The 24,722-nt window shown below is 45.7% G+C and overlaps 1 protein-coding gene across 1 annotated transcript; it reads right to left on the minus strand.

The window, feature by feature from the left end:
• Positions 1–545: 545 nt before the first annotated feature.
• LOC136305878 (pre-B-cell leukemia transcription factor 4-like) lies at positions 546–18,797 on the minus strand. The gene is given in 10 exon segments (XM_066209195.1): positions 546–1,414; positions 1,416–1,445; positions 2,081–2,167; positions 3,216–3,313; positions 4,372–4,507; positions 5,468–5,603; positions 11,073–11,263; positions 12,517–12,830; positions 14,799–14,872; positions 18,496–18,797. Coding segments are annotated over 10 exon segments (1,356 nt in total). The 5' UTR covers positions 18,723–18,797; the 3' UTR covers positions 546–1,351.
• Between the last annotated feature and the right edge of the window lie 5,925 nt (positions 18,798–24,722).

Genomic DNA, 24,722 nt, shown 5'->3' on the forward strand with positions numbered 1-24,722 from the left:
TGCGCATGCGCAGAACCCGATCCGGCTTCGCCGCCATCAGGGCAAGGGGCGGTGCTTGCCCTCAGCGTCTTGCGCATGCGCGGAGTCCGCTCCGGCTTCGCCGCCATCAGGGCAAGGGGCGGTGCCTGCCCTCAGCGCCTTGCGCATGCGCAGAACCCGCTCCGCGCTTCCCGCCCCTCACGCTGTTCCCGCCCTTTTCTCACCCCTCAAGGCGTTCCCGCCTTTTTTCCTCCCCTCAACCCTTTGCCGCACCTCACGACCTTCCCGTCCTTTCCCTCCCTTCAAGACGTTCCCACCATTTCCTGCTCCTCTCCCGCTTCCTCCTTTCCCTCACGATGTTCCCAACCTTTTCTCACCCCTCACGGCATTCCCGCCATTTTCCCACCCCTCAAGGCGTTCCCGCCATTTTCCCACCCCTCACGGCGTTCCCGCCCTTTTCCCACCTCTCCCAAATTTCTCACATCCCGAACCTGAGAGAAAAAAATCAGGAGAAAGCGGGGAAAAAAACACCCCCAAAAAAGAAACAAACAAAAAAAAAAGGCTTTGGAAGTTTATTTTCTTTGATAAAATCTCAACTGAAAGGCGCAGACTCGGTGAACAGCACCAGAACGGCACAAAGCCCCTGGAATTCCCATGGGGAAATCCGCTGGTTTGGCTGGTTTGTGGCTATTTTGGGGGTTTTTTCCTTTTATTTTATTTTTTTTTAACTTTTTCATCAGAAAAAGCAAAGCCGTGGAGTTTCCCAATGTGAAATCCCTTGGAATGACACCCACGGAAGGTCCGACCTGCGAGCGGCGTCCAGTGAGAGGTTTGGTAAAGCAACGTTCCTGTTAATTAGCTCGATTCGTTCGGAAAAAGCTGAATTCCCTCTAGAAAACGACGATACAGAGAACAGACAACTACAACATGGGGACGGGGAGGGGGGTTCAACTGGAACCATTCACCCAGAACAGAAATCCCAGCGTAAAAAACCGCACGGAAACGAAAATAAATCCTTCTTTTTTTTTTTTCCCCGCTGTGAAACTGGAGACAAACGCCAAGACTTTTTTTTCCCCCTTCAGGTTCTTCATGAAAAACGGGGGGGGGTTTTTTTTTTCCTTAAAAAAAACACGACTTCGCTGAGGCAAAAAACGGAGTTGATATAAACAATTCCAGGTCCCGGCGAGGGCGGAGAAGTCGGCGGGTGAGAGGTAGAGGTGTCGCTGCCATCACAATCTACTGGCTTCTTCTGAGGTAATTCATTCATTCATCGGGAGTCAAATCAATCTCCTCGGCCCAAGAGCAACGCTGATTAATTACCGCTTAATTGACTTCTCTCCTCTCGTCCGAAAGGTCCTAAAACAAGGAATCTTTAATTGGAGGCGTCGGAGTTGACGCTGCCCGGGTCTCCGGCGGGGGAGGTGAGGGAGGAGGGGGGTGGCGGCGTCCTGCCAGCTGCCATTGGCCTGTGGGGACATTCAAACCTAATTAATTAACATTTATTGTCATTAAATCATCCCCAAATCGCCTGCAGGTGACATGCCACGGCGTTGCGTGTGTGGTGGTTTAAAAAGGAAATGGCAGAGCCCGTGGATATCCCAAAAAAAACCCCCTCCTTCTCCCTTAATTTGCATATTTACAGTTTACAAATTTCAATATAAATTTACGTTCTTTTATTAAAAAACGTTCTACGTTATTACCTAGGCTTTTATGGAAAGCGTATCGATTTCGTATACAGCATTGAGTTGTGACGTAAAATAGGTTTTAAAACTTGTTACAGAGCGTCGCTTTGGGATTGATAAATTTAAACCTGAATTTGCATCTTTTCGCGTATTTCATCTATAAAAACGAGCTGCCGAGTAAAACATATCGAAAAACACGTTGAACGTGTGTGAGAGGTTTAAAGGTTTCAAAGTCGACCGAGCGAAGTCCATGACAAATTCCACAGCCCGACATCGGCCGTGTTGGGGCAAAGACGAAACCCAAACAAACTGAACTCAATTCGAAGTCGAAGCTCGAACTGAATTCCAAAGAAACCCATTGGAATCCATGTGAGGAATTCCATTTGTTGCTGATATTTAGGATTGAAACGTCGACTCACATCGAGGCGCTGCGTGGAGTACACCGGGCTCCCCACGAGGGGCTCGAACCTCCCGCCCTGCTGCAGGATGTGCTGCAGGGAATCCATCTGGAAAAGGAGGAAAAAATGAGGGGAAAAAGGTGAAAAAAGGTTAAAAAAAAAAGGGGCCCAAAATTCTCAAAATGGGGATTTTTCAATCAGAGTTTCCATAGGGATCAAGACCTGAAAGGACTCAGGTGAGGGGATTTGAGAGTTTGGGAATTGTGAATTTATAAAGTGATAAATTTAGGGGGTTATAAAAATCCCGGTGGGAATTTCGAGTGAGAGGAGGGGGTCGATGGATTTAAGAGTTTCAGTTTTGGTGGGAATTTTAGTGGGAATTTCAGTGGAAATTCGGGAATTTCACTGGGGGGAGTTTTCGAGATCATTTGAGAATCTCAGTGAGAACTTCAGAATTTCACTCGGAATTTCAGAGACAATTTCACTTTGAGGGTTTACGTGAGAAAAGGGAATTTAAGAACTGAGGAATTTCAGTAGGAATTTTGGCAGGAATTTCAGTGAGAATTTTGGCATTTCGGAGAGAATTCCACTGATCTTCTCAACAGGAATTTCATCAGGAATTTCAGAATTTATTTAAGATTTTCACTCCTCGTTCCAACAGGAATTTCAGTGAGAATTTCAGAATTTCAGTGAGAATTTCACTCATAATTTCAACAGGAATTTCAGTGAAAATTTTGGAATTCCGGAGAGAATTCCACTGATCTTCTCAACAAGAATTTCATCAGGAATTTCAGAATTTATTTAAGATTTTCACTCCTCATTCCAACAGGAACTTGATTTAAAAATTCAGAATTTATTTAAGATTTTCACTCCTCATTCCAACAGGAACTTGATTTAAAAATTCAGAATTTATTTAAGATTTTCACTCCTCATTCCAAGAGGAATTTCATCAGGAATTTCAGAATTTCATTAAGAATTTCACTCCTCATTCCAAGAGGAATTTCAGCTGTATCAATAAAACCAGAAATTTCAACAGCAACAAAACCTTTAAACAGCCGTTAAAATGAAAATGAAAATAAGAATAGGAGTGAAGCAATTCCCGTGGAATCCAGGGCAGGAATTTGGGATCTTTCCCATTTTTCCTGCTTGCCCTCACCTGGGGCTGCACGTTGGGAGGGCTCTGGTAGGAGGTCAAGGATTGCAGGTTGAGGAAGGAATCCCCTGAATTTGTCATCTTGAAAGATCCAGAGGAAGCTGGAAAAAAAACCAAAAACAACAAAAAAAAACACACCCAAAAATTTAATTTATAAAAAGGATTTTTATAAGCACAAACACACCCAAAATGGTGAGAGAAAAATGGGAATAAATGGAATTAAAAAGGGGAATAAAATGGAAATAAAAGGGATTTCAAAAGGGAATGAAGTGGAATAAAAAAGGAAATAAAGGGAAATAAACAGGGATAAAAGGACATTAAAAGGAAAACAAGGGAAATCAACAGAAACAAACTGAAGTGAATGCAAATCAAATTAAACGAAAAGGGAATAAATGGAATTAAATGGAAACAAACTGAAGCAAAAGGAAAGAAATGGAAACAAAAGGACATTCCAAGGAAAAGGAAGGAAATAAAATGAAACAAATGGGAATAAAGGGAAATAAAATGAAAGAAATGGAAATAAAAGGACGTTAAAAGGAAAAGAAAGGAAATAAAATGAAATAAATGGGAATAAACTGAAATAAAATGAAAGAAATGAAAATAAAAGGACATTAAAAGGTAAAAGGAAAAAGGAAAGAAATGGAAAGAAAAGGACATTGAAAGGAAAAGAAAGGAAATAAATGGAAATAAAAGGATGTTAAAAAGAAAAGAAAGGAAATGAAACAAATGAAAATAAAAGGACACTAAGAGGTCAGAGGAAAATAAAATTAATGGAAATAGGGGGAAATAGACTGGAATAAAATGAAATCACAGGAAATAAAGGGGAATTTAAAAGGAAATAAAGGGAAAGAAACTGAAATTTAAAAAGGAAATAAATAGAAATAAAAAGGAAACAAAGGGAAATAAACAGAAATAAAAAAAGGAAAAACAAATCCCACAACGCTCCTGAGAGCCAGACTCCCAGCTCATTAATTAATTATCGCTAATTAATGATTCCCCGCCGACCGGAGTTTGGGGTGCAGGGGTCGCTGCCCTGGCCCACAGCAGCAGCAGAAACCAAAACGAAAACCAAATCCCACGGCGCTCCTGAGAGCCAGAGCCCCCGGTCATTAACCCAGCTCATTAATTAATTATCGCTAATTAATGATTCCCCGCCGACCGGAGTTTGGGGTGCAGGGGTCGCTGCCCTGGCCCCCGTCCGCGGCGCTCCTGGCCGTGTAAAGATTCGCCTCCTCCTGGAACTTGCCCATGTTCTTCTTGTAGCGGATCCGCTTGTTCCCAAACCAGTTGGAAACCTGGGAGAGAACGGGAAAAATATTAATAATAAATCTGGGGGAAATCGGGTCAGAACGGGCTGGTTTCCACCTCATTTGGGATTCTTCCGGGTTAAAAGGGGGGGGTTTGTTCATTCCTTTCAAAATTTGGAGTTTTCCTGAAAGAGTTTCAGAAAAAAAAAGTCCGAATTTCGCCGATAATTCCCAAATTTCCCGGATAATTCCCACGTTACCCCGATAATTTCCCTGATAATTTCTCCAGGACTTTCCAATTCTCCCCGATAATTCCAGCACGAATTCCCAAATCCCGCCGCCAAGGGAAACGTCAACCGCGCCAACAAATTACCGCGAGGAAAACAATTAAAACGTGAAATTCAAACACTTTAAAATTTCAAATTCAAACCATTTAAAATTTCAAGGTAAAACGATTTAAGATTTCAAATTCAAACGATTTAGGATTTCGAATTTCAACTTAAAACTATTTCAAATCTAAAACTTAAAGCCAATTTAAAATTTCAAATTAAAACAATTTAAAGTTTGAAACTTAAAAACCATTTAAATTTTGAATTTAAAACAATTTCAAATTTCAAATTTCGACTTAAAACGATTTCAAATTTCAACGTAAACCCATTTAAAATTTCAAGACAATTTAAAATTTCAAACCAATTGAAAATTGAAACTTAACACAATTTAAAATTTTCAACTCAAAGCAACTTAAAATCTAAGCTTCAAACAATTTAAAATTTCAAATTTCAACTTCAAAACGTGTAAAACGCAAACCTGAAACAATTTCAAATTCCAAATTTAAGCCTCAGACTCTTCCCAATTTAAACTTAAAACCATTTAAAATTCCAAAACCGTTTCAAAATTTCGAAACCGTTGAAAATTTTAAATTCCGACCGGTTTAAAAATCCTAATTTTTTTTTTTATTGAAAAGGGATAAATTTTGCCCCCAAATCCCATTTTTTTTTTCCCCCTCACCTGCGCGAGGGTGATGCCGCCCCTGCGCGCCAGCTCCTCCTTGGCCTCCTCGCTGGGGTACGGGTTGCTCAGGTGGGAATAGAAATACTCGTTCAGCACCTCGGTGGCCTGACGGCTGAAATTGCGCCGCTTCCGCCTGGAAACGGGGAAGAGATCAGATTACGGAGCCTGGAACGGGGAATAAATCCGATTATTGGGGATTTATTGGGGTTTGGAGGCTGAAAACGGGGAATAAATCAGATTATTGGGGATTTCCTGGGGTTTGGAGGCTGAAAACGGGGAATAAATCCGATTATTGGGGATTTATTGGGGTTTGGAGGCTGAAAACGGGGAATAAATCCGATTATTGGGGATTTCCTGGGGTTTGGGGGCTGAAAACGGGGAATAAATCCGATTATTGGGGATTTATTGGGGTTTGGAGGCTGAAAACGGGGAATAAATCCGATTATTGGGGATTTCCTGGGGTTTGGAGGCTGAAAATGGGGAATAATTCCGATTATTGGGGATTTATTGGGGTTTGGAGGCTGAAAACGGGAAATAAATCCGATTATTGGGGATTTCCTGGGGTTTGGAGGCTGAAAACGGGGAATAAATCCGATTATTGGGGATTTAATGGGGTTTGGGGGCTGAGAACGGGGAATAAATCCGATTATTGGGGATTTCCTGGGGTTTGGAGGCTGAAAACGGGGAATAAATCCGATTATTGGGGATTTCCTGGGGTTTGGAGGCTGAAAACGGGGAATAAATCCAATTATTGGGGATTTCCTGGGGTTTGGAGGCTGAAAACGGGGAATAAATCTGATTATTGGGGATTTCCTGGGGTTTGGAGGCTGAAAACGGGGAATAAATCCGATTATTGGGGATTTCCTGGGGTTTGGGGGCTGAAAACGGGGAATAAATCCGATTATTGGGGATTTATTGGGGTTTGGGGGCTGAAAACGGGGAATAAATCCGATTATTGGGGATTTCCTGGGGTTTGGAGGCTGAAAACGGGGAATAAATCCAATTATTGGGGATTTCCTGGGGTTTGGGGGCTGAAAACGGGGAATAAATCCGATTATTGGGGATTTATTGGGGTTTGGAGGCTGAAAACGGGGAATAAATCCGATTATTGGGGATTTCCTGGGGTTTGGAGGCTGAAAATGGGGAATAAATCCGATTATTGGGGATTTATTGGGGTTTGGAGGCTGAAAATGGGGAATAAATCCGATTATTGGGGATTTATTGGGGTTTGGGGGCTGAAAATGGGGAATAAATCCGATTATTGGGGATTTCCTGGGGTTTGGAGGCTGAAAATGGGGAATAAATCCGATTATTGGGGATTTATTGGGGTTTGGGGGCTGAAAATGGGGAATAAATCCGATTATTGGGGATTTATTGGGGTTTGGAGGCTGAAAACGGGGAATAAATCCGATTATTGGGGATTTCCTGGGGTTTGGAGGCTGAAAATGGGGAATAAATCCGATTATAGAGGCTGAAAATGGGGAATAAATCCGATTATTGGGGATTTATTGGGGTTTGGAGACTGAAAACGGGGAATAAATCCAATTATTGGGGATTTATTGGGGTTTGGAGGCTGAAAACGGGGAATAAATCCGATTATAGAGGCTGAAAACGGGGAATAAATCCGATTATTGGGGATTTATTGGGGTTTGGAGGCTGAAAACGGGGAATAAATCCGATTATTGGGGATTTCCTGGGGTTTGGAGGCTGAAAACGGGGAATAAATCCGATTATTGGGGATTTATTGGGGTTTGGAGGCTGAAAACGGGGAATAAATCCGATTATTGGGGATTTATTGGGGTTTGGAGGCTGAAAACGGGGAATAAATCCGATTATTGGGGATTTATTGGGGTTTGGAGGCTGAAAATGGGGAATAAATCCGATTATTGGGGATTTCCTGGGGTTTGGAGGCTGAAAACGGGGAATAAATCCGATTATTGGGGATTTAATGGGGTTTGGGGGCTGAGAACGGGGAATAAATCCGATTATTGGGGATTTCCTGGGGTTTGGAGGCTGAAAACGGGGAATAAATCTGATTATTGGGGATTTCCTGGGGTTTGGAGGCTGAAAACGGGGAATAAATCCGATTATTGGGGATTTCCTGGGGTTTGGGGGCTGAAAACGGGGAATAAATCCGATTATTGGGGATTTCCTGGGGTTTGGGGGCTGAAAACGGGGAATAAATCCGATTATTGGGGATTTATTGGGGTTTGGGGGCTGAAAACGGGGAATAAATCCGATTATTGGGGATTTCCTGGGGTTTGGAGGCTGAAAACGGGGAATAAATCCAATTATTGGGGATTTCCTGGGGTTTGGGGGCTGAAAACGGGGAATAAATCCGATTATTGGGGATTTATTGGGGTTTGGAGGCTGAAAACGGGGAATAAATCCGATTATTGGGGATTTCCTGGGGTTTGGAGGCTGAAAATGGGGAATAAATCCGATTATTGGGGATTTATTGGGGTTTGGAGGCTGAAAATGGGGAATAAATCCGATTATTGGGGATTTATTGGGGTTTGGGGGCTGAAAATGGGGAATAAATCCGATTATTGGGGATTTCCTGGGGTTTGGAGGCTGAAAATGGGGAATAAATCGGATTATTGGGGATTTATTGGGGTTTGGAGGGTGAAAACGGGGAATAAATCCGATTATTGGGGATTTCCTGGGGTTTGGAGGCTGAAAATGGGGAATAAATCCGATTATTGGGGATTTATTGGGGTTTGGGGGCTGAAAATGGGGAATAAATCCGATTATTGGGGATTTATTGGGGTTTGGAGGCTGAAAACGGGGAATAAATCCGATTATTGGGGATTTCCTGGGGTTTGGAGGCTGAAAATGGGGAATAAATCCGATTATAGAGGCTGAAAATGGGGAATAAATCCGATTATTGGGGATTTATTGGGGTTTGGAGACTGAAAACGGGGAATAAATCCAATTATTGGGGATTTATTGGGGTTTGGAGGCTGAAAACGGGGAATAAATCCGATTATAGAGGCTGAAAACGGGGAATAAATCCGATTATTGGGGATTTATTGGGGTTTGGAGGCTGAAAACGGGGAATAAATCCGATTATTGGGGATTTCCTGGGGTTTGGAGGCTGAAAACGGGGAATAAATCCGATTATAGAGGCTGAAAACGGGGAATAAATCCGATTATTGGGGATTTATTGGGGTTTGGAGGCTGAAAACGGGGAATAAATCCGATTATTGGGGATTTATTGGGGTTTGGAGGCTGAAAACGGGGAATAAATCCGATTATTGGGGATTTATTGGGGTTTGGAGGCTGAAAATGGGGAATAAATCCGATTATTGGGGATTTCCTGGGGTTTGGAGGCTGAAAACGGGGAATAAATCCGAATATTGGGGATTTATTGGGGTTTGGAGCCTGAAATTTGGGAATAAATCCGATTATTGGGGATTTCCTGGGATTTGGAGGCTGAAAATGGGGAATAAATCCGATTATTGGGGATTTCCTGGGGTTTGGAGGCTGAAAACGGGGAATAAATCCGATTATTGGGGATTTCCTGGGGTTTGGAGGCTGAAAACGGGGAATAAATCCGAATATTGGGGATTTATTGGGGTTTGGAGGCTGAAAATGGGGAATAAATCCAATTATTGGGGATTTCCTGGGGTTTGGAGGCTAAAAACGGGGAATAAATCCGATTATTGGGCATTTATTGGGGTTTGGAGGCTGAAAATGGGGAATAAATCCGATTATTGGGCATTTATTGGGGTTTGGAGGCTGAAAATGGGGAATAAATCCGATTATTGGGGATTTATTGGGGTTTGGAGGCTGAAATTTGGGAATAAATCAGAATATTTGGGATTTAATGGGTTCTAGAGCCTGAAAATGGGAAATATTTCAAAGTATTTGGGATTTAATGGGGGTTTGGAGGCTGAAAATGGGAAATAAATCAGATTATTTGGAATTCAATTCATTTCATCCAAAAACACCATTTTTTTTCCACCAAAACCCGCATTCCAACCAAAAATATCCATCTTTTTCCATGGAATATCCCTATTTCTCCAATAAATCCCCGTATTTTTTCACCAAATATCCACATTTTCCCCCCTTGTTGGAGGAATTTCCTTCCCAAGATTCTCTCTCGCAGTTGCTCCGCTCGAGCCAAACTTGCCGTTGCTGACGTAGACCCCAAAATATCCGTCTTTGTTCACCAAAAATCCACGTTTTTCCCCCCAAACCCATCCTCCAACGGAAAACATCCACGTTTCTCAGCAAACACCGATATTTCTCCACCAAATCTCCGTTTTTTCCCCCGACAGAACCCGTGCTCCGACCAGAAACATCCGTAGCTTCCATCGAACATCCGTCTTTTTCCTTGAATATCCATTTTTTTTTTTTTTTGACCCATTTCAGGGCTTTTTCCCCCCAAAACTGGCTCACCTGGCGTCGAGGAACCTGGAGCTGAGGATCACATCGGCCTCGCAGGTGCTCTGCTTGAGCTGGACGTGCCGCGGACGTCACCCATCCCAAAATATCCGTGTTTTTCCACCAAAACCCAATTTCCAACCCCAAAAAAAAAATTTCCACATTTTCCATCAAACGTCCCCATTTTTCCACCCGTTTCAGGGTTTTTTTCCCCAAAATTCCCTCACCTGGTGTCAAAAAAGGATCAGGGTGGTCTCGCGGTTGCTCTGCTCGAGCTGGACGTGCCGCGGATGTCACCCATCCCAAAATATCCGTGTTTTTCCACCAAAACCCACATTCCAACCCCAAAAAACAAAAATTTCCACATTTTCCATCAAATATCCCCATTTTTCCACCCGTTTCAGGGTTTTTTTCCCAAAATTCGCTCACCTGGTGTCAAAAAGGGATCACATCGGTCTCGCGGTTGCTCTGCTTGAGCTGGACGTGCCGCGGACGTCACCCGCCCCAAAATATCCGTGTTTTTCCATCAAATATCCGTGTTTTTCCACCAAAACCCAATTTCCAACCCCAAAAAAAAAATTTCCACATTTTCCATCAAATATCCCCATTTTTCCACCCGTTTCAGGATTTTTTTCCCAAAATTCCCTCACCTGGTGTCAAAAAAGGATCAGGGTGGTCTCGCGGTTGCTCTGCTCGAGCTGGACGTGCCGTGGACGTCACCCGCCCCAAAATATCCGTGTTTTTCCACCAAATATCCGTGTTTTTCCACCAAAACCCAATTTCCAACCCCAAAAAAAAAATTTCCACATTTTCCATCAAATATCCCCATTTTTCCACCCGTTTCAGAGTTTTTTTTCCCAAAATTCGCTCAGCTGGTGTCAAAAAAGGGATCACGACGGTCTCGCGGTTGCTCTGCTTGAGCTGGACGTGCCGCGGACGTCACCCATCCCAAAATATCCGTGTTTTTCCACCAAAACCCACATTCCAACCCCCAAAAAAAAAAAATTTCCACATTTTCCATCAAATATCCCCATTTTTCCACCCGTTTCAGGGGTTTTTTTCCCAAAATTTCCTCACCTGGTGTCAAAAAAGGATCACGACGGTCTCGCGGTTGCTCTGCTCGAGCTGGACGTGCCGCGGATGTCACCCAGCCCAAAAATATCCGAATTTTTTCCCCGTTTTTTCCGGGATTTTCCCCCGGAACTCGGCTCACCTGGCGTCGAGGAAGCGTGACCTGAGGATCATGACGGCCTCGCAGGTGCTCTGCTTGAGCTGCACCTGGATGGAGCCGAACTTGCCGTGGATGAGGCCGACCATGCGCTGGATCTCGCGCGGCGCGATCGGCCGCGTGCGGCTCTGCTCCCGCAGCAGGTTCAGCACGTGAGTCGTGAACTCGCTGCAAGCCTGGGGGGAACGGAAAACGTCCGGGGGTCAGGGGTGGAGGGGGGAAGAGAGGGAAAATAATTGGGGTCCTGGGCGGGGGTGGGGGGGGGGGAAGATGGGTCTGAGCTGGGCCTCCCAACAAAACACCCTAAAAACCCCAAAATCCCCCCAAAAACCCCCAAATTCCCACTAAAAACTCTCCAAATTCCCACCAAAAACACCAAAACACCCCAAAAACCCCCCAAAACCCCCAAATTCCCACAAAAAAACCCAAAATCCCCCCAAAACCCCAAATCACACCAAAAAAACTCCCAAAAAACCCCAAATTCCCACCAAAGCACCACAAAAAAAACCAAATTCCCACCAAAACCCCCAAAAAATCCCGAAGTCTCACCAAAACACCCCAAAATCCCCCCAAAACCCCAAATTCCCACCAAAACACCCCAAACCCCCCCCAAAAACGCCAAATTCCCACTAAAAAATCTCCAAATTCCCCACCAAAAACCCCAAATCACACCAAAAAAACTCCCAAAAACCCCCGAATTCCCACCAAAACACCACAAAACACCCCAAATTCCCACCAAAAACCCCAAATTCCCACCAAAAACCCCAAATTCCCACCAAAACACCCCAAAAAACCCCCAAAAACCCCCAAATTCCCACAAAAAACCCCAAATTCCCACCAAAAACCCCCAAATTGCCACTAAAACACCCCAAAATCCCCCAAATTCTCACCAGAACACCCCGAAAAACCCCAAATTCCCACCAAAACACCCCAAAACCCCCCGAATTCTCCCCCAAAGCCCCAAAATTCCCCCCAAAACACCCCCAAAACACCCCAAAAAACTCCAAATTCTCACCAAAGACCCCCCCAAATCCCCAAATTGTCACCCAAACTCCCAAATTCCCCCCAAAACCCCCCAAATTCTCACCAAAACCCCCCAAACCACTCCAAATTCTCACCAAAACCCCCCAAAACCCCCAAATTCCCACCAAAACCCCCCGAATTCTCACCAAAACACCCCAAAACCCCCCAAATTCTCACCAAAACCCCCCAAAACCCCCAAATTCCCACCAAAACCCCCCGAATTCTCACCAAAACACCCCAAAACCCCCCAAATTCTCACCAAAACCCCCCAAAACCCCCAAATTCCCACCAAAACCCCCCGAATTCTCACCAAAACCCCCCAAAAAACCCCAAATTTCCCCCAAATTCCCCCCAAACCCCCCCGACTTCTCCCCCAACCGCCCCAAATTCCCCGTGGGCAGATCACCTGGTCGTACTTGTCCAGCTCGGCGTGGAAGATGTGTCTGATCTGGGCCAGCTTGGCGCGGTAATCCGCGTGCTCCAGCTCCTGGGGACCCGGCCCCGCTTTTCCCGCTCCTTCCCCCAACTGCCCGGCTCCTTCCGCCACTTTTCCGGCTCCTTCGCCCGTTTTTCCGGCTCCTTCTCCCGTTTTTCCGGGTTTTTCCCGGAGTTTCGGGGCGCGGTGGGGCCCGGCCACGCCCTCGGCCAGCAGCATGTTGTCCAGCCTGAGGAGCTGAGCGTCAGGGGGATCCTCCTCGGGCAGGCTGCGGACACTGAGCGCTGGGAATGGGGGGGGAAAAAAAGAAAAAAACAGGGAAAATCAGGAAAAACGGGAAAAAAAAAAAATCGAGGATTTGTCGTTCGCGGAGGTTTCGGGAAGAAAATTTGGGGTTTCCTCGTTTCAGGTGGTTCCAGGTGATTGCAGGTGGAGGCTGCGGATGCTGAGAGCTGGAAAAAGGAGGGAAAAGGAGGAAAAAGGAGGAAAAAGGAGGAAAAAGGAGGAAAAAAGGAGGAAAAATGGGTAAAAAAATCGAGGATTTGTCGTTCGCGGAGGTTTCGGGAAGAAAATTTGGGGTTTCCTCGTTTCAGGTGGTTCCGGGTGGAGGTTGGGGACACTGAGGGCTGGGAATGGGGAAAAAAAAAAACGGGGAAAATGAGGAAAAACGGGGGGAAAAATGAGGGAAATTAGGGGAAAAAAATGAGGAGGAAAAATGGGGGAAAATCAGGGAAAAAAATGAGGAAAAACGGGAAAGAAGAATTGAGTTTTGTCGTTCGCGGCGGCTTCGGGAAGAAAATTTGGGCTTTCCTCGTTCCTGGTGGTTCCGGGTGGAGGCTGCGGACACTGAGAGCTGGGGAAATGAGGGAAAACCGTGGGAAAACGAGGAAAAATGAGGGAAAAAAAAGGAGGAAAAAAAGCAGGAAAAACGGGGAAGAAATATCGAGGATTTGTCGCTCGCGGTGGTTTCGGGACGAAAATTTGGGGTTTCCTCGTTTCAGGTGGTTCCAGGCGATTGCAGGTGGAGGCTGCGGATGCTGAGAGCTGGAAAAAGGAGGGAAAAGGGGGGAAAAGGAGGAAAAAGGAGGAAAAAAGGAGGAAAAATGAGGAAAAATGAGGAAAAAGGAGGAAAAAAGGAGGAAAAATGGGTAAAAATATCGAGGATTTGTCATTTGCGGCGGTTTCGGGAAGAGAATTTGGGATTTCATCGTTCCGGGTGGGCGCTGGAAGGAGAGAGGGGAAAAAATGAAAGAAATGAGGAGAAATTAAAGGAAAACGAAAAAAAAAAAGGGATTTTCTGAATTTTTTTTTTTTCCTTGTTTTTCTGAGGAAAATCCGGAGATTTCCTGATTCGTCGGGAAAAATCCGCGATTTCTGCGTTTGTGGAAAAAATCTTGGAATTTTCTTGTGCCGGGCACTGGGGACGGAAAAAAAAAAATGGGAAGAAATGAGGAGAAATTAAAAAAAAAAAAAGTGATGGGATTCCCTCGTTTGTGGAGAAAAATCTGGAATTTCTGAGGGGAAAAATCGGGGATTTTCCTGGTTTCAGGCGGTTCCACTGAGGTTGTGGCCGCTGGAGAAAACAGGAAAAAAGGGGTGAAATTAAAAAAAAAAAAAGGAATTTCCTCATTTTTGGAGAAAACTCGGGAATTTCCCCATTCCAGGTGGTTCCAAACTTGAGAAAAATGGGAAAAAAATGGGAAAAAAGGGGAAAAAATCATGAAGAATTATAATTTCTGATATTTCCACCGCGGTTCCGGGAAGAAAATCCCGGGATTTTCTCCTTTTATGTGGAGGTTGTGGATGTTGAGCACTGGAGAGACAAAATTTGGGGTGAAATTCCCACCAAATTCCTTGTCCCGGGCAGAAAATTCCGTGGAAAATGAGGAATTTTTGGTGTCACATCTTAATTAATCCTGATTTTTTTTAGTTAATGAATTAATTCCTTCCAGGGAAAGCGAAAACAAAACTAAAAAAAAAATCCGCATTTTTTTCAGCTTCCAGAGGGAATTCCCTAAAAAATCCTGGAATTTTCCTGTTAAAAAAAACAAAAAACAAACCCAAATTTTCCTTTTTCTCAGTTAAAAGAAAACACCCAAAAATTCAAATTTCAGCCTAAAAAAAAATTAAGCAAAAAACTTTAAATGGAGAATCTGTGAGGGAAAATTGGGATGAAGTGGAATAGAGGGAGGGGGGAGAGAAAAAGTGGGAATTGGCGGGAAAAATGGGAATAAAAGAGGAGAAATCCCGACCTGTTTTCTCCTTGATTTCGCAGAGGACGCTGAACAGCGCCGGCTTCATCCTGTGGCAGTTCAGGGCGTGTTTCCTGCCAAAAAAAAAAAAACCATGGAAAAATCAGCCCCAAAATCCAGGGGAAAAAAAAAAACAAAACCCCAAACTGGGGTCAGGCGGAGGAAACAACAGGTGAGCGAGGGAAATCCTGGAAAAACTGGGAAAAAACTGGGAAAAAAATGGGGGAAATCCGGTGAAAAACGGGAATTTTGGGGGGGGTTTTTTTTGGAGGGTTTAATCTCATTTGTCTGGATGGAAAATGGGATGGGAAAGGCCGGAATTCCGAATTTGGGGGGAATTCGGGGGGATTTGGGAAGCTGGAAATGGCACCAAAAATTTTGGTTTTGTTTTTTCTCTTTTTCACGGGATTTGCTAGAAAATTGATTTTTAAAGGAGATAAAAAGAATAAAAAATGGGACTAAAGATAAGGATATGGAAGCTTAGGGATTAAAAAAATCCCCATTTTTAAGGAAAAAAGGAATTCCAGGAATTTCCAGGAACGGGCTCATTCCCAGAGCAGGAATTCCCTCCCTTCCGGAGCCAACAAATCCCGGCGATTTCATGGAATTTTGGCCCAATCTCCACCAAAATCCCTCTTTTTTTTTTGGCTTTTTCTGAGGCTTTCCCAGATTGTTTTTTTCCCCCCCATTTTTTTTTCCGTAAATAATTATTTTAATCCCAACCGAACCCACGAATCCCATCCCAAACTTCGGGGAATTCCAGCTTTTCTGCCCCCCCCAAAACCCAACAAATCCAGGGAAATTCGGCTTTTCTGGCTTCAAAACCTCCGACGTTCTGAGAGCCGCAGCTCAGGAACGCCCAAAACAACTCCCAGGAAAAAAAAAAAAAGGGAAAAAAGGGAATTTTTTTGGAGTTTGAATTTTGGAATTTGACAATTCCACTCCCCCCCCCCCAAAAAAAAAAAAAAAACCAACCCAGAAAACGACTTTAAGCCCGAATTTTTGAGGCTTCGGAAGGGAAAACTCCTCCCAAAATTCCGAATTATCCGTGGAAACAGCTCGAATTTGGGGCCGCCGCGCCCAAAAGGGGCCGAATTTTGGGGCGAGATAAGGAAAAACGGAGACTTTTATCCTATTTATTTATCCTATTTAACCCTGGAATTCTGCTCCTTTTTTGCCCGAAAATTCAGGAATTCCTTGGGAGGGGAAATGGAGGATTTCTTCCAAATTATCCCAGAGTGGGGGAGGGGAGGGGGGTCCCAGCCCCTCCTGGCCAAAATTCCAGCCCCGAGCAGCTCCAGTTTTCCCATTCCCGGGGTTTTTCCCCCTCATTCCCAGTGGGATTTCCCCCATTCCCGAGGGATTTCCCTCATTTTTTCCCCATTCCCAGTGGTTTTTCCCTCATTCCCGTCGGCTTTTCCCCATTCCCAGTGGTTTTTCCTCATTCCCAGTGAGATTTTCCCCATCCCCAGTGGGGGTTCCCACATTCCCAGTGATTTTTATCCCATTCCTGGGATTTTTTTTCCCACATTCCCAGTGTTTTTTGTCCCATTCCTGGGATTTTTTTTCCCACATTCCCAGTGATTTTTATCCCATTCCTGGGATTTTTTTTCCCACATTCCCAGTGTTTTTTGTCCCATTCCTGGGATTTTTTTTCCCACATTCCCAGTGTTTTTTGTCCCATTCCTGGGGTTTTTTTTTTCCCACATTCCCGGAGTTTTTACCCCATTCCCAGCAGTTCCGCTCAGGATTGTCCCAGCTGACCCCACAGGGAATGAGGGGAAATCCCCCAGGGAATGGGAAAAAACTTCCTGGGAATGGAAAAATCTTCCTGGGAAGGGGAGAAAATCCCTGGGAATGGGGGAAAAACCCGGGAATGGGGGAAAAACCCTGGGAATGGGGGAAAAACCCCGGGAATGGGGGAAAAACCCCGGGAATGGGGGGAAAACCCCGGGAATGGGGGAAAAACCCGGGAATGGGGGAAAAACCCCGGGAATGGGGGAAAAACCCCGGGAATGGGGGGAAAACCCTGGGAATGGGGGAAAAACCCCGGGAATGGGGTAAAAACCCTGGGAATGGGGGAAAAACCCTGGGAATGGGGGAAAAACCCCGGGAATGGGGGAAAAAACCCGGGAATGGGGGGAAAACCCTGGGAATGGGGGGAAAACCCCGGGAATGGGGGAAAAACCCCGGGAATGGGGGAAAACCCCGGGAATGGGGGAAAAACCCCGGGAATGGGGGAAAAACCCCGGGAATGGGGGAAAAACCCTGGGAATGGGGGAAAAACCCCGGGAATGGGGGAAAAACCCCGGGAATGGGGGAAAAACCCTGGGAATGGGGGAAAAACCCTGGGAATGGGGGAAAACCATCAGGAACGGGGAAAATTCGCTGGAAGTGTGGAAAACCCACCAGGAATTGTCTCCTCAGTGTCCCCTCAGTGTCCCCCCTCAGTGTCCCCCCTCAGTGTCCCCTCAGTGTCCCCTCAATGTCCCCTCAATGTCCCCTCAGTGTCCCCTCAGTGTCCCCTCAATGTCTCCTCGGTGTCCCCTCAATGTCCCCTCAGTGTCCCCTCGCTGTCCCCTCAGTGTCCCCTCAGTGTCCCCTCAGTGTCCCCTCTCCGTGTCCCCTCAGTGTCCCCCCTCAGTGTCCCCTCAGTGTCCCCTCAATGTCCCCTCAGTGTCCCCTCAGTGTCCCCTCAATGTCTCCTCAGTGTCCCCCCTCAATGTCTCCTCAGTGTCCCCCCTCAGTGTCCCCTCAGTGTCCCCTCAATGTCTCCTCAGTGTCCCCCCTCAATGTCTCCTCAGTGTCCCCCCTCAGTGTCCCCTCAGTGTCCCCTCAATGTCCCCTCAGTGTCCCCTCAGTGTCCTCTCAGTGTCCCCTCAGTGTCCCCTCAGTGTCCCCTCGGTGTCCCCTCAATGTCCCCTCTCCGTGTCCCCTCAGTGTCGCCTCAGTGTCCCCTCAATGTCCCCTCAGTGTCTCCTCAGTGTCCCCTCAATGTCCCCTCAATGTCCTCTCAGTGTCCCCTCAGTGTCCCCTCAATGTCCCCTCAGTGTCCCCTCAATGTCCCCCCTCAGTGTCCCCTCAGTGTCCCCTCAGTGTCCCCTCAATGTCCCCTCAGTGTCTCCTCAGTGTCCCCTCAGTGTCCCCTCAGTGCTCCCTCAGTGTCCCCTCAATGTCTCCTCAGTGTCCTCTCAGTGTCCCCTCAATGTCTCCTCAGTGTCCCCTCAGTGTCCCCTCAGTGTCCCCTCAGTGTCCCCCCTCAGTGTCCCCTCAGTGTCCCCTCAGTGTCCCCTCAGTGTCCCCTCAATGTCCCCTCAATGTCCTCTCAGTGTCCCCTCGGTGTCCCCTCAATGTCCTCTCAGTGTCCCCTCAATGTCTCCTCAGTGTCCCCTCAGTGTCCCTTCAGTGTCCCCTCAATGTCTCCTCAGTGTCCCCTCAGTGTCCCCCCTCAGTGTCCCCTCAATGTCCCCTCAATGTCCCCTCAATGTCCCCTCAGTGTCCCCTCAATGTCCCCTCAATGTCTCCTCAGTGTCCCCTCATTGTCCCCTCAATGTCCCCTCTCCGTGTCCTCTCGGTGTCCCCTCAGTGTCCCCTCAGTGTCCCCTCGGTGTCCCCTCAGTGTCCCCTCAGTGTCCCCTCAATGTCCCCCCTCAGTGTCCCCTCGGTGTCCCCATGGCCGCAGTCCCGTGCCCGTTACCTGGCCTGGGCCTCATCCAGGCTCTGGTCGGTGATGGCCATGATCTGCTGCAGGACATCGCCGCTGTCGTGCCGGGCCGTCCCCGCCGCCGTTCCCGCCGCCGGCCCTGAGGGCGGCCCTGAGGGCGGCGGGTCCCCGCTGGCGGCGGCGGCAGCACCGGGGGGAGGCGCTGAGGGGAGAGACCCCGGCAAGGCCTCCCCGGGCATCAACCGCGGCGCGGCCTCCATGGGCGGGCCTGGAGGCGCGGGCCCGGCGCGACAAATCGCGACAAATCGCGACAGGAGCCGCGGCCTCAGAGCCGCCCCCCCCCTCCTCCCAACCCGCCCCCCCCCCCCCCCCCCGCGCTGCCGCCGTTGTGGTCACGCCCAGCTCTGGCCACGCCCCTTTCCCGCCGCGCCCACAGGAGGCCGCGCCCCTTCATGGGGAAACGCCCTTCCCGCCACCGATGTGGCCACGCCCCCGCTCTGGCCACGCCCCTTGTGCCGTTTGGGCTTGTTCCGCTTACTATTGGCCGCGCCCCACTCTGGCCACGCCCCCCAGAGGCGCCATTTCCGCCCTCTCCACCACGCCTAGAACGTCATGACGTCTCCATGGCGACCGTAGCCACGCCCACCCCGTCAGGCCACGCCCACCTCTGGACACCCCACCCCCGCGGCTTCCGATTTTTCCCGATTTTCCTCTTTTTCCACCCAAAAATTGGGGATTTTTTTTTGTGCCCGCAGCCCCGTTTTGGATCCTTTTGAGGCTCCGGGGTTGAATCCCAACAAGGCAGAGCTTTGATCCCATTTTTGGGATAAAAACAGAGAGAAAACTGAAGGAATTAAAAGGAAAACTGAAGGAATTAAAAGGAAAACTGAAGGAATTAAAAGGAAAACTGAAGGAATTGCGGCTTGAAAATTCCCGCTGGGAGCAATTCCAGGTTGGGAGGAAATGCTGGGCTCCAGGTTTGGGTGTCCAAGCTCAGTTTTGCCTGGAAAAATCCCGTGGAATCCGGGAAAATCCCGTTTTGTCCAAGGAATTCTGCAGCCAAGGTGGGAAAAGTCACTCCAGGGATCCCTCAGGATTCCCAGAAGTCGCACGGAAGTTTTCCAGGATCAGGGAATAAAGAAGGGAAATTTGGCTTTTTCTCAGCATTCCCGGATCCCGGGACTTGGGAGCTTTTCCAGGGAAAATCCCGCCCTCGCAATTCCCAAATCCTCCCCCGGAGGATCCCTGCTCCTTTCCCAAGGAAAAACGAGTCCGGGTTAAGACCCGTCTTTAATGGGAATCGTGTCCCACAAAACCTTCCGTTTTCCAGGGAAAAACTCAGCCTGGAGCCCCCTCAGGAATCCGGGACGTTCCCAAATCCCAACATTCTTCTCAATCCTCGATCCAGCAGGAGTTTTCCAGGGAAATTCCCACCTCGGAGCTTCCCAGAATCCTCCGGAACCTCACGATCCTGGATCCACCACGACTTTTTTTTTTTCCGAGAAAAATTTCTCCCGCCTCGGATCCCCCGCGGCCCCTTTGGGGCCCTTCCTAAAACTTCCCAAAAAATCCCAAAAAAACCCAAAAGAAAAAAAAAGAAATCCAAAAAATATTTTTTAAAAATCAATAAAAAATTTAAAAAAGACATTAAAAAAATTAAAAATAAAAATAATCCAAAAATTAAAAATAATTCCAAAAATTCCAAAAAGAATTTTTAAAAAATCAAAAAAAAAAGAATCAAAAAAAGAATCAAAAAAATTTAAAAAATCCAAAAATATTTTTAAAAAAATTTAAAAAAAAGAAAAATCGAAAAAATGTTAAAAAAAACCCAAAAAAGTTTTAAAAAATTTCAAAAATAATATCAAAAAAAAACCCGGAAAAAAAATTCCGAAAAAAATTCCCAAAAAATCCAAAAAAATCCCCCCAAAAAACCCCAAAAATAAAAAAAAATCCCCCAAAATCCCCCCAAAATCCCCAAAAATCCCCCCAAAACCCAAAAAAATCTAAAAAAAATCCCCCAATAAAACCGCAAAAAATCCAAAAAAATCCCCCCAAAATCCAAAAAAATCCCAAAAAAATCCAAAAAATTTCCCCCCCAAAAAAACCCCAAAAAATCCCCCCAAAATCCCCAAAAACCTCCCAAAAAACCCCCCAAAACCCCCAAAAATCCCCAAAAAATCCCCAAAAAATCCAAAAAAATCTCCCAAAAAATCCCCAAAAAATAAAAAAAAAAAAAACAACAAAAATCCCCCCAAAAATCTAAAAAAAATTCCCTCAATAAAACCGCAAAAAATCCAAAAAAATCCCCCCAAAAACCCCCAAAAATCCAAAAAAATTCCCCAAAACCCCCCAAAAAAACCCCCAAAAATCCCCCCAAAAATCCAAAAATATCCCCCAAAAAAACCCCAAAAAATCCCAAAAATTCCCCAAAAACTCAAAAAAAAAATCCCCAAAAAATCCCAAAAAAAATCCCCCAAAAAATCCAAAAAAATCCCCCGAAAAACCCCCCAAAAATCCAAAAAATCCCAAAAAAATCCCAAAAAAATGCCCCCAAAATCAAAAAAAATCCCCAAAACCCCCCCAAAAAATCCCCAAACAAACCCCCAAAAAATCCAAAAAAATCCAAAAAAATCCAAAAAATCCCCCAAAACCCCCAAAAAATCAAAAAAAATCCCCAAAAAACCGCAAAAAATCCCCCAAAAAATCCCCCAAAAATCCCAAAAAATCCCCAAAAAACCGCAAAAAATCACCCAAATATCCCCAAAAAAACCCCCCAAAAAACCCCCCAAAAATAATTTAAAAAAAAAAATCCCCAAATACCCCCCAAAAAAATCAAAAAAAAAACCCCAAAAATCCGGGAAAATCCCCTCAAAAATTGGGAAAAATCCGGGAGAAATCCCCCAAAAATTGGGAAAAATCCGGGAGAAATCCCAGAAAAATCGGGAAAAATCCGGGAAAAATCCCCCAAAAATCGGGAAAACCCGGGAAAATCCCTCAAAAATTGGGAGAAATCGGGATTTTTTGCAATTTTTTTAGGGAAAAAGAAGGGGAAATGAGGGAAAGAGGCTGCTCTGGGTGGGATTTTCCCATTTTTGGGGATTTTTGGATCCAAATCCGGCCGGGAATTGTTGAGGCCAAAATCTTTGGATTGATGGGATGGGAACTGGGGAGGAATTCCCGGATTTTGGGGGATTTTCAGGATGGGAATTCCTTAAAAATCCCCTTTAAATCCCGATTTTTCTCATCCCTTGATCCCAAATTTCCCGGAATTGCTTTTGGAATGTGCCGGGAGTGCCGAAATTCCCGGATTTTTTTTTGGAGGGAAAAGGGTTTAAAATCCCATCCCGATCCCACAGAAAATCCCCAAAAATTCCATAAAATAAATAAAGAAAAAAAATCCCAAAAATTCAAAAAAAAAAATCCCCCAAAAATCCCATAAAAATCCAAAAAATTCCCCCAAAAAATCCCAGAAAAATCCCAAAAAATTCCTTTTCCCTATTTTTTTTTCCCCCCCTCTAAAAATCCTTGGAAATTCCATCCCAAATTTTCCCTTCCTGGAATCACAAAAAAAACCAAAACCAAAAAAATTTTGGAAAAAGCCCCAAAATCCTGGGAAAAAAAAAAAAAAAACCTGGAAAAAATCCCAATTTTTCCTCCCCTCCCCCCCCTTTTTTTTTGCGGCTTTTCCCGACATTCCCAGCCCGACCTTGGAATTCTCCCAGGAATCCAAACAATTCCAGGAGAGGGGGGGGAAAAAAAATTAAAAACACACCAAAAAAAAAGGGATGGAAAAAAACATCCAAAATTCCCCAAATTTTGGGAATTCTCTCCACCAAAAAAGAAAAAAAAAATTTCAGGATCCTCCAGGAATTCCTTTGTCCCCAAAATTTTGGGAAAGGGGGGAAAAAAACCTGGAATTTTCTGCTTCTTTTCCCATTTTCCCGAGGGATTGGGCTGGGAATTTGGGAGGGATTTGGGTTTTTTTTTTCCCGGATTTCGGATATTTCCCCAAATTTGGGATTTTTCCTTGGATTTGAAGGAGGGTGTCCCTGAATTTGGGGGAATTCCCTGGATTTTGTGGGGGTTTTTCCTGGATTTTGGGGTTTTTCCTGGATTTTGGGGTTTTCTTCCCTGAATTTTGGGATTTTTCCTGGATTTTGGGGTTTTCTTTCCTGAATTTTGGGATTTTTCCTGGATTTTGGGATTTTCTTTCCTGAATTTTGGGATTTTTCCTGGATTTTGGGGTTTTCTTTCCTGAATTTTGGGATTTTCCCTGGATTTGGGGGTTTTTTCCTTGAATTTTGGGATTTTTCCTGGATTTTGGGATTTTCTTTCCTGAATTTTGGGATTTTTCCTGGATTTTGGGGTTTTCTTTCCTGAATTTTGGGATTTTCCCTGGATTTGGGGGTTTTTTCCTTGAATTTTGGGATTTTTCCTGGATTTTGGGGTTTTCTTTACTGAATTTCGGGATTTTTCCCTGGATTTGGGGTTTTTTTCCTTGAATTTTGGGATTTTTCCTGGATTTTGGGGTTTTCTTCCCTGAATTTTGGGATTTTTCCTGGATTTTGGGGTTTTCTTTCCTGAATTTTGGGATTTTTCCTGGATTTTGGGGTTTTCTTTCCTGAATTTTGGGATTTTTCCTGGATTTTGGGGTTTTCTTTCCTGAATTTTGGGGATTTTCCCTGGATTTGGGGGTTTTTTTCCTTGAATTTTGGGATTTTCCCTGGATTTGGGGTTTTTTTCCTTGAATTTTGGGATTTTTTCCCTGAATTTTGGGGGTTTTCCCCTGGATTTGGGGGTTTTTCATTGGATTTGGGGCTTTTCCCCCGGAATTTTACGGAGTTTTCATTGGATTGGGAGATTTTTTTCCCCCTCGGATTTAGTGTTTGAGGTTTTTTTTCCCTGGATTTGGAGTTTTTCCTTGGATTTGGCTTTTTTTCCCCCGAGTTTGGGGGTTTTTTCCCTGGATTTTGGGGTTTTTTTTCCTGGATTTTGGGGGTTTTTTCCCTGGATTTTGGGGTGTTTTTTTCCCCTGGATTTGGGTTTCTTTCCCTTGGATTTGTTTTTTTTTTTTTTTTTCCTTGATTTTGGTTTTTTCTCCCCTGGATTTTGGGCATTTCCTTGGATTTTGGGGGGGGGTTCCTCTTAATTTCGGGGGGTTTCCCTGGATTTTGGGGGTTTTCCCCCCAGAATTTGGAGTCTTTTCCCTGGATTTGGGGTTTTTCCTTAGATTTTTGGGAGCATTTCCTTGGATCTCGGAGGGTTTTTTCCTGGAGGAATTTTCCCTCTTTTCCCGGGATTTTTCCCTCCCCTTTGGGCCTTTCCCTCCCCCTCCTCCCTCGGGAGCTCCTTCACTCCCCAAATCCTTTAAAAACCCCCCAAAATCCCTTTTTTTTCCCCAAAAAAAAACCCCGGGAAGGGCCTCCCGCCCTCCTCCCCAGACCCGCGGGATTTTGGGGGAAAACTCCCGGAATTCGGCTGGAATTCGGCTGGAATTCTCCTCCCAACAAATCCCCCCCCCCTCCCAAAATCCCATAAAAACCCCCAAAATTCCACTTTTTTCTTTCTTTTTTTTTTTTTTTTTTTTTTTTCCATTTTCCGGCTCCGAGGGGAAGTTTTTTGGGAATTCTCACCTGGGATCAGCACGCGGCGCTCCGGGGGGGAAATTCCCCAAAATTCCCTTTTTTGGGAGGGATGAAAACACACACACACACAAAAAGAAGTCGGAGGCGGCCGGAGAAAACCGGGAAGGGGAAAATGGGAAAATTCCTCCGAGGAGCCGCCGGAGCCGCCCCCGGGCGGGGCCTGAAACCCGATCCCGGGAACCCGAGATCCCCGAAATCCCCAAAAATCCCGGGAACCCGAGATCCCCAAATCCCGGGAATTCGAAATCCCCAAATCCCGGGAACCCGAGATCCCCAAATCCCGGGAATTCGAAATCCCCAAATCCCGGGAACCCGAAATCCCCAAATCCCGGGAAAACTCCGCGGGCTGGGGCTGGGACCGGTTAAATCCCAGACTGGGACCAGTTTAAATCCCAAACTGGGACCAGTTTTAATCCCAAACTGGGACCAGTTCAATCCCAAACTGGGACCAGTTTAAATCCCAGACTGGGACCAGTTTAAATCCCAAACTGGGACCAGTTTAAATCCCAAACTGGGACCAGTTCAATCCCAGACTGGGACCAGTTTAAATCCCAAACTGGGACCGTTTAAATCCCAAACTGGGACCAGTTCAATCCCAAACTGGGACCAGTTTAA

This window comes from Chamaea fasciata, unplaced genomic scaffold (genome assembly GCF_029207755.1).
Source record: "Chamaea fasciata isolate MVZ Bird 193981 ecotype frontalis unplaced genomic scaffold, bChaFas1.0.hap1 SCAF_741, whole genome shotgun sequence".
NCBI classification, from domain to species: Eukaryota; Metazoa; Chordata; class Aves; order Passeriformes; family Sylviidae; genus Chamaea; species Chamaea fasciata.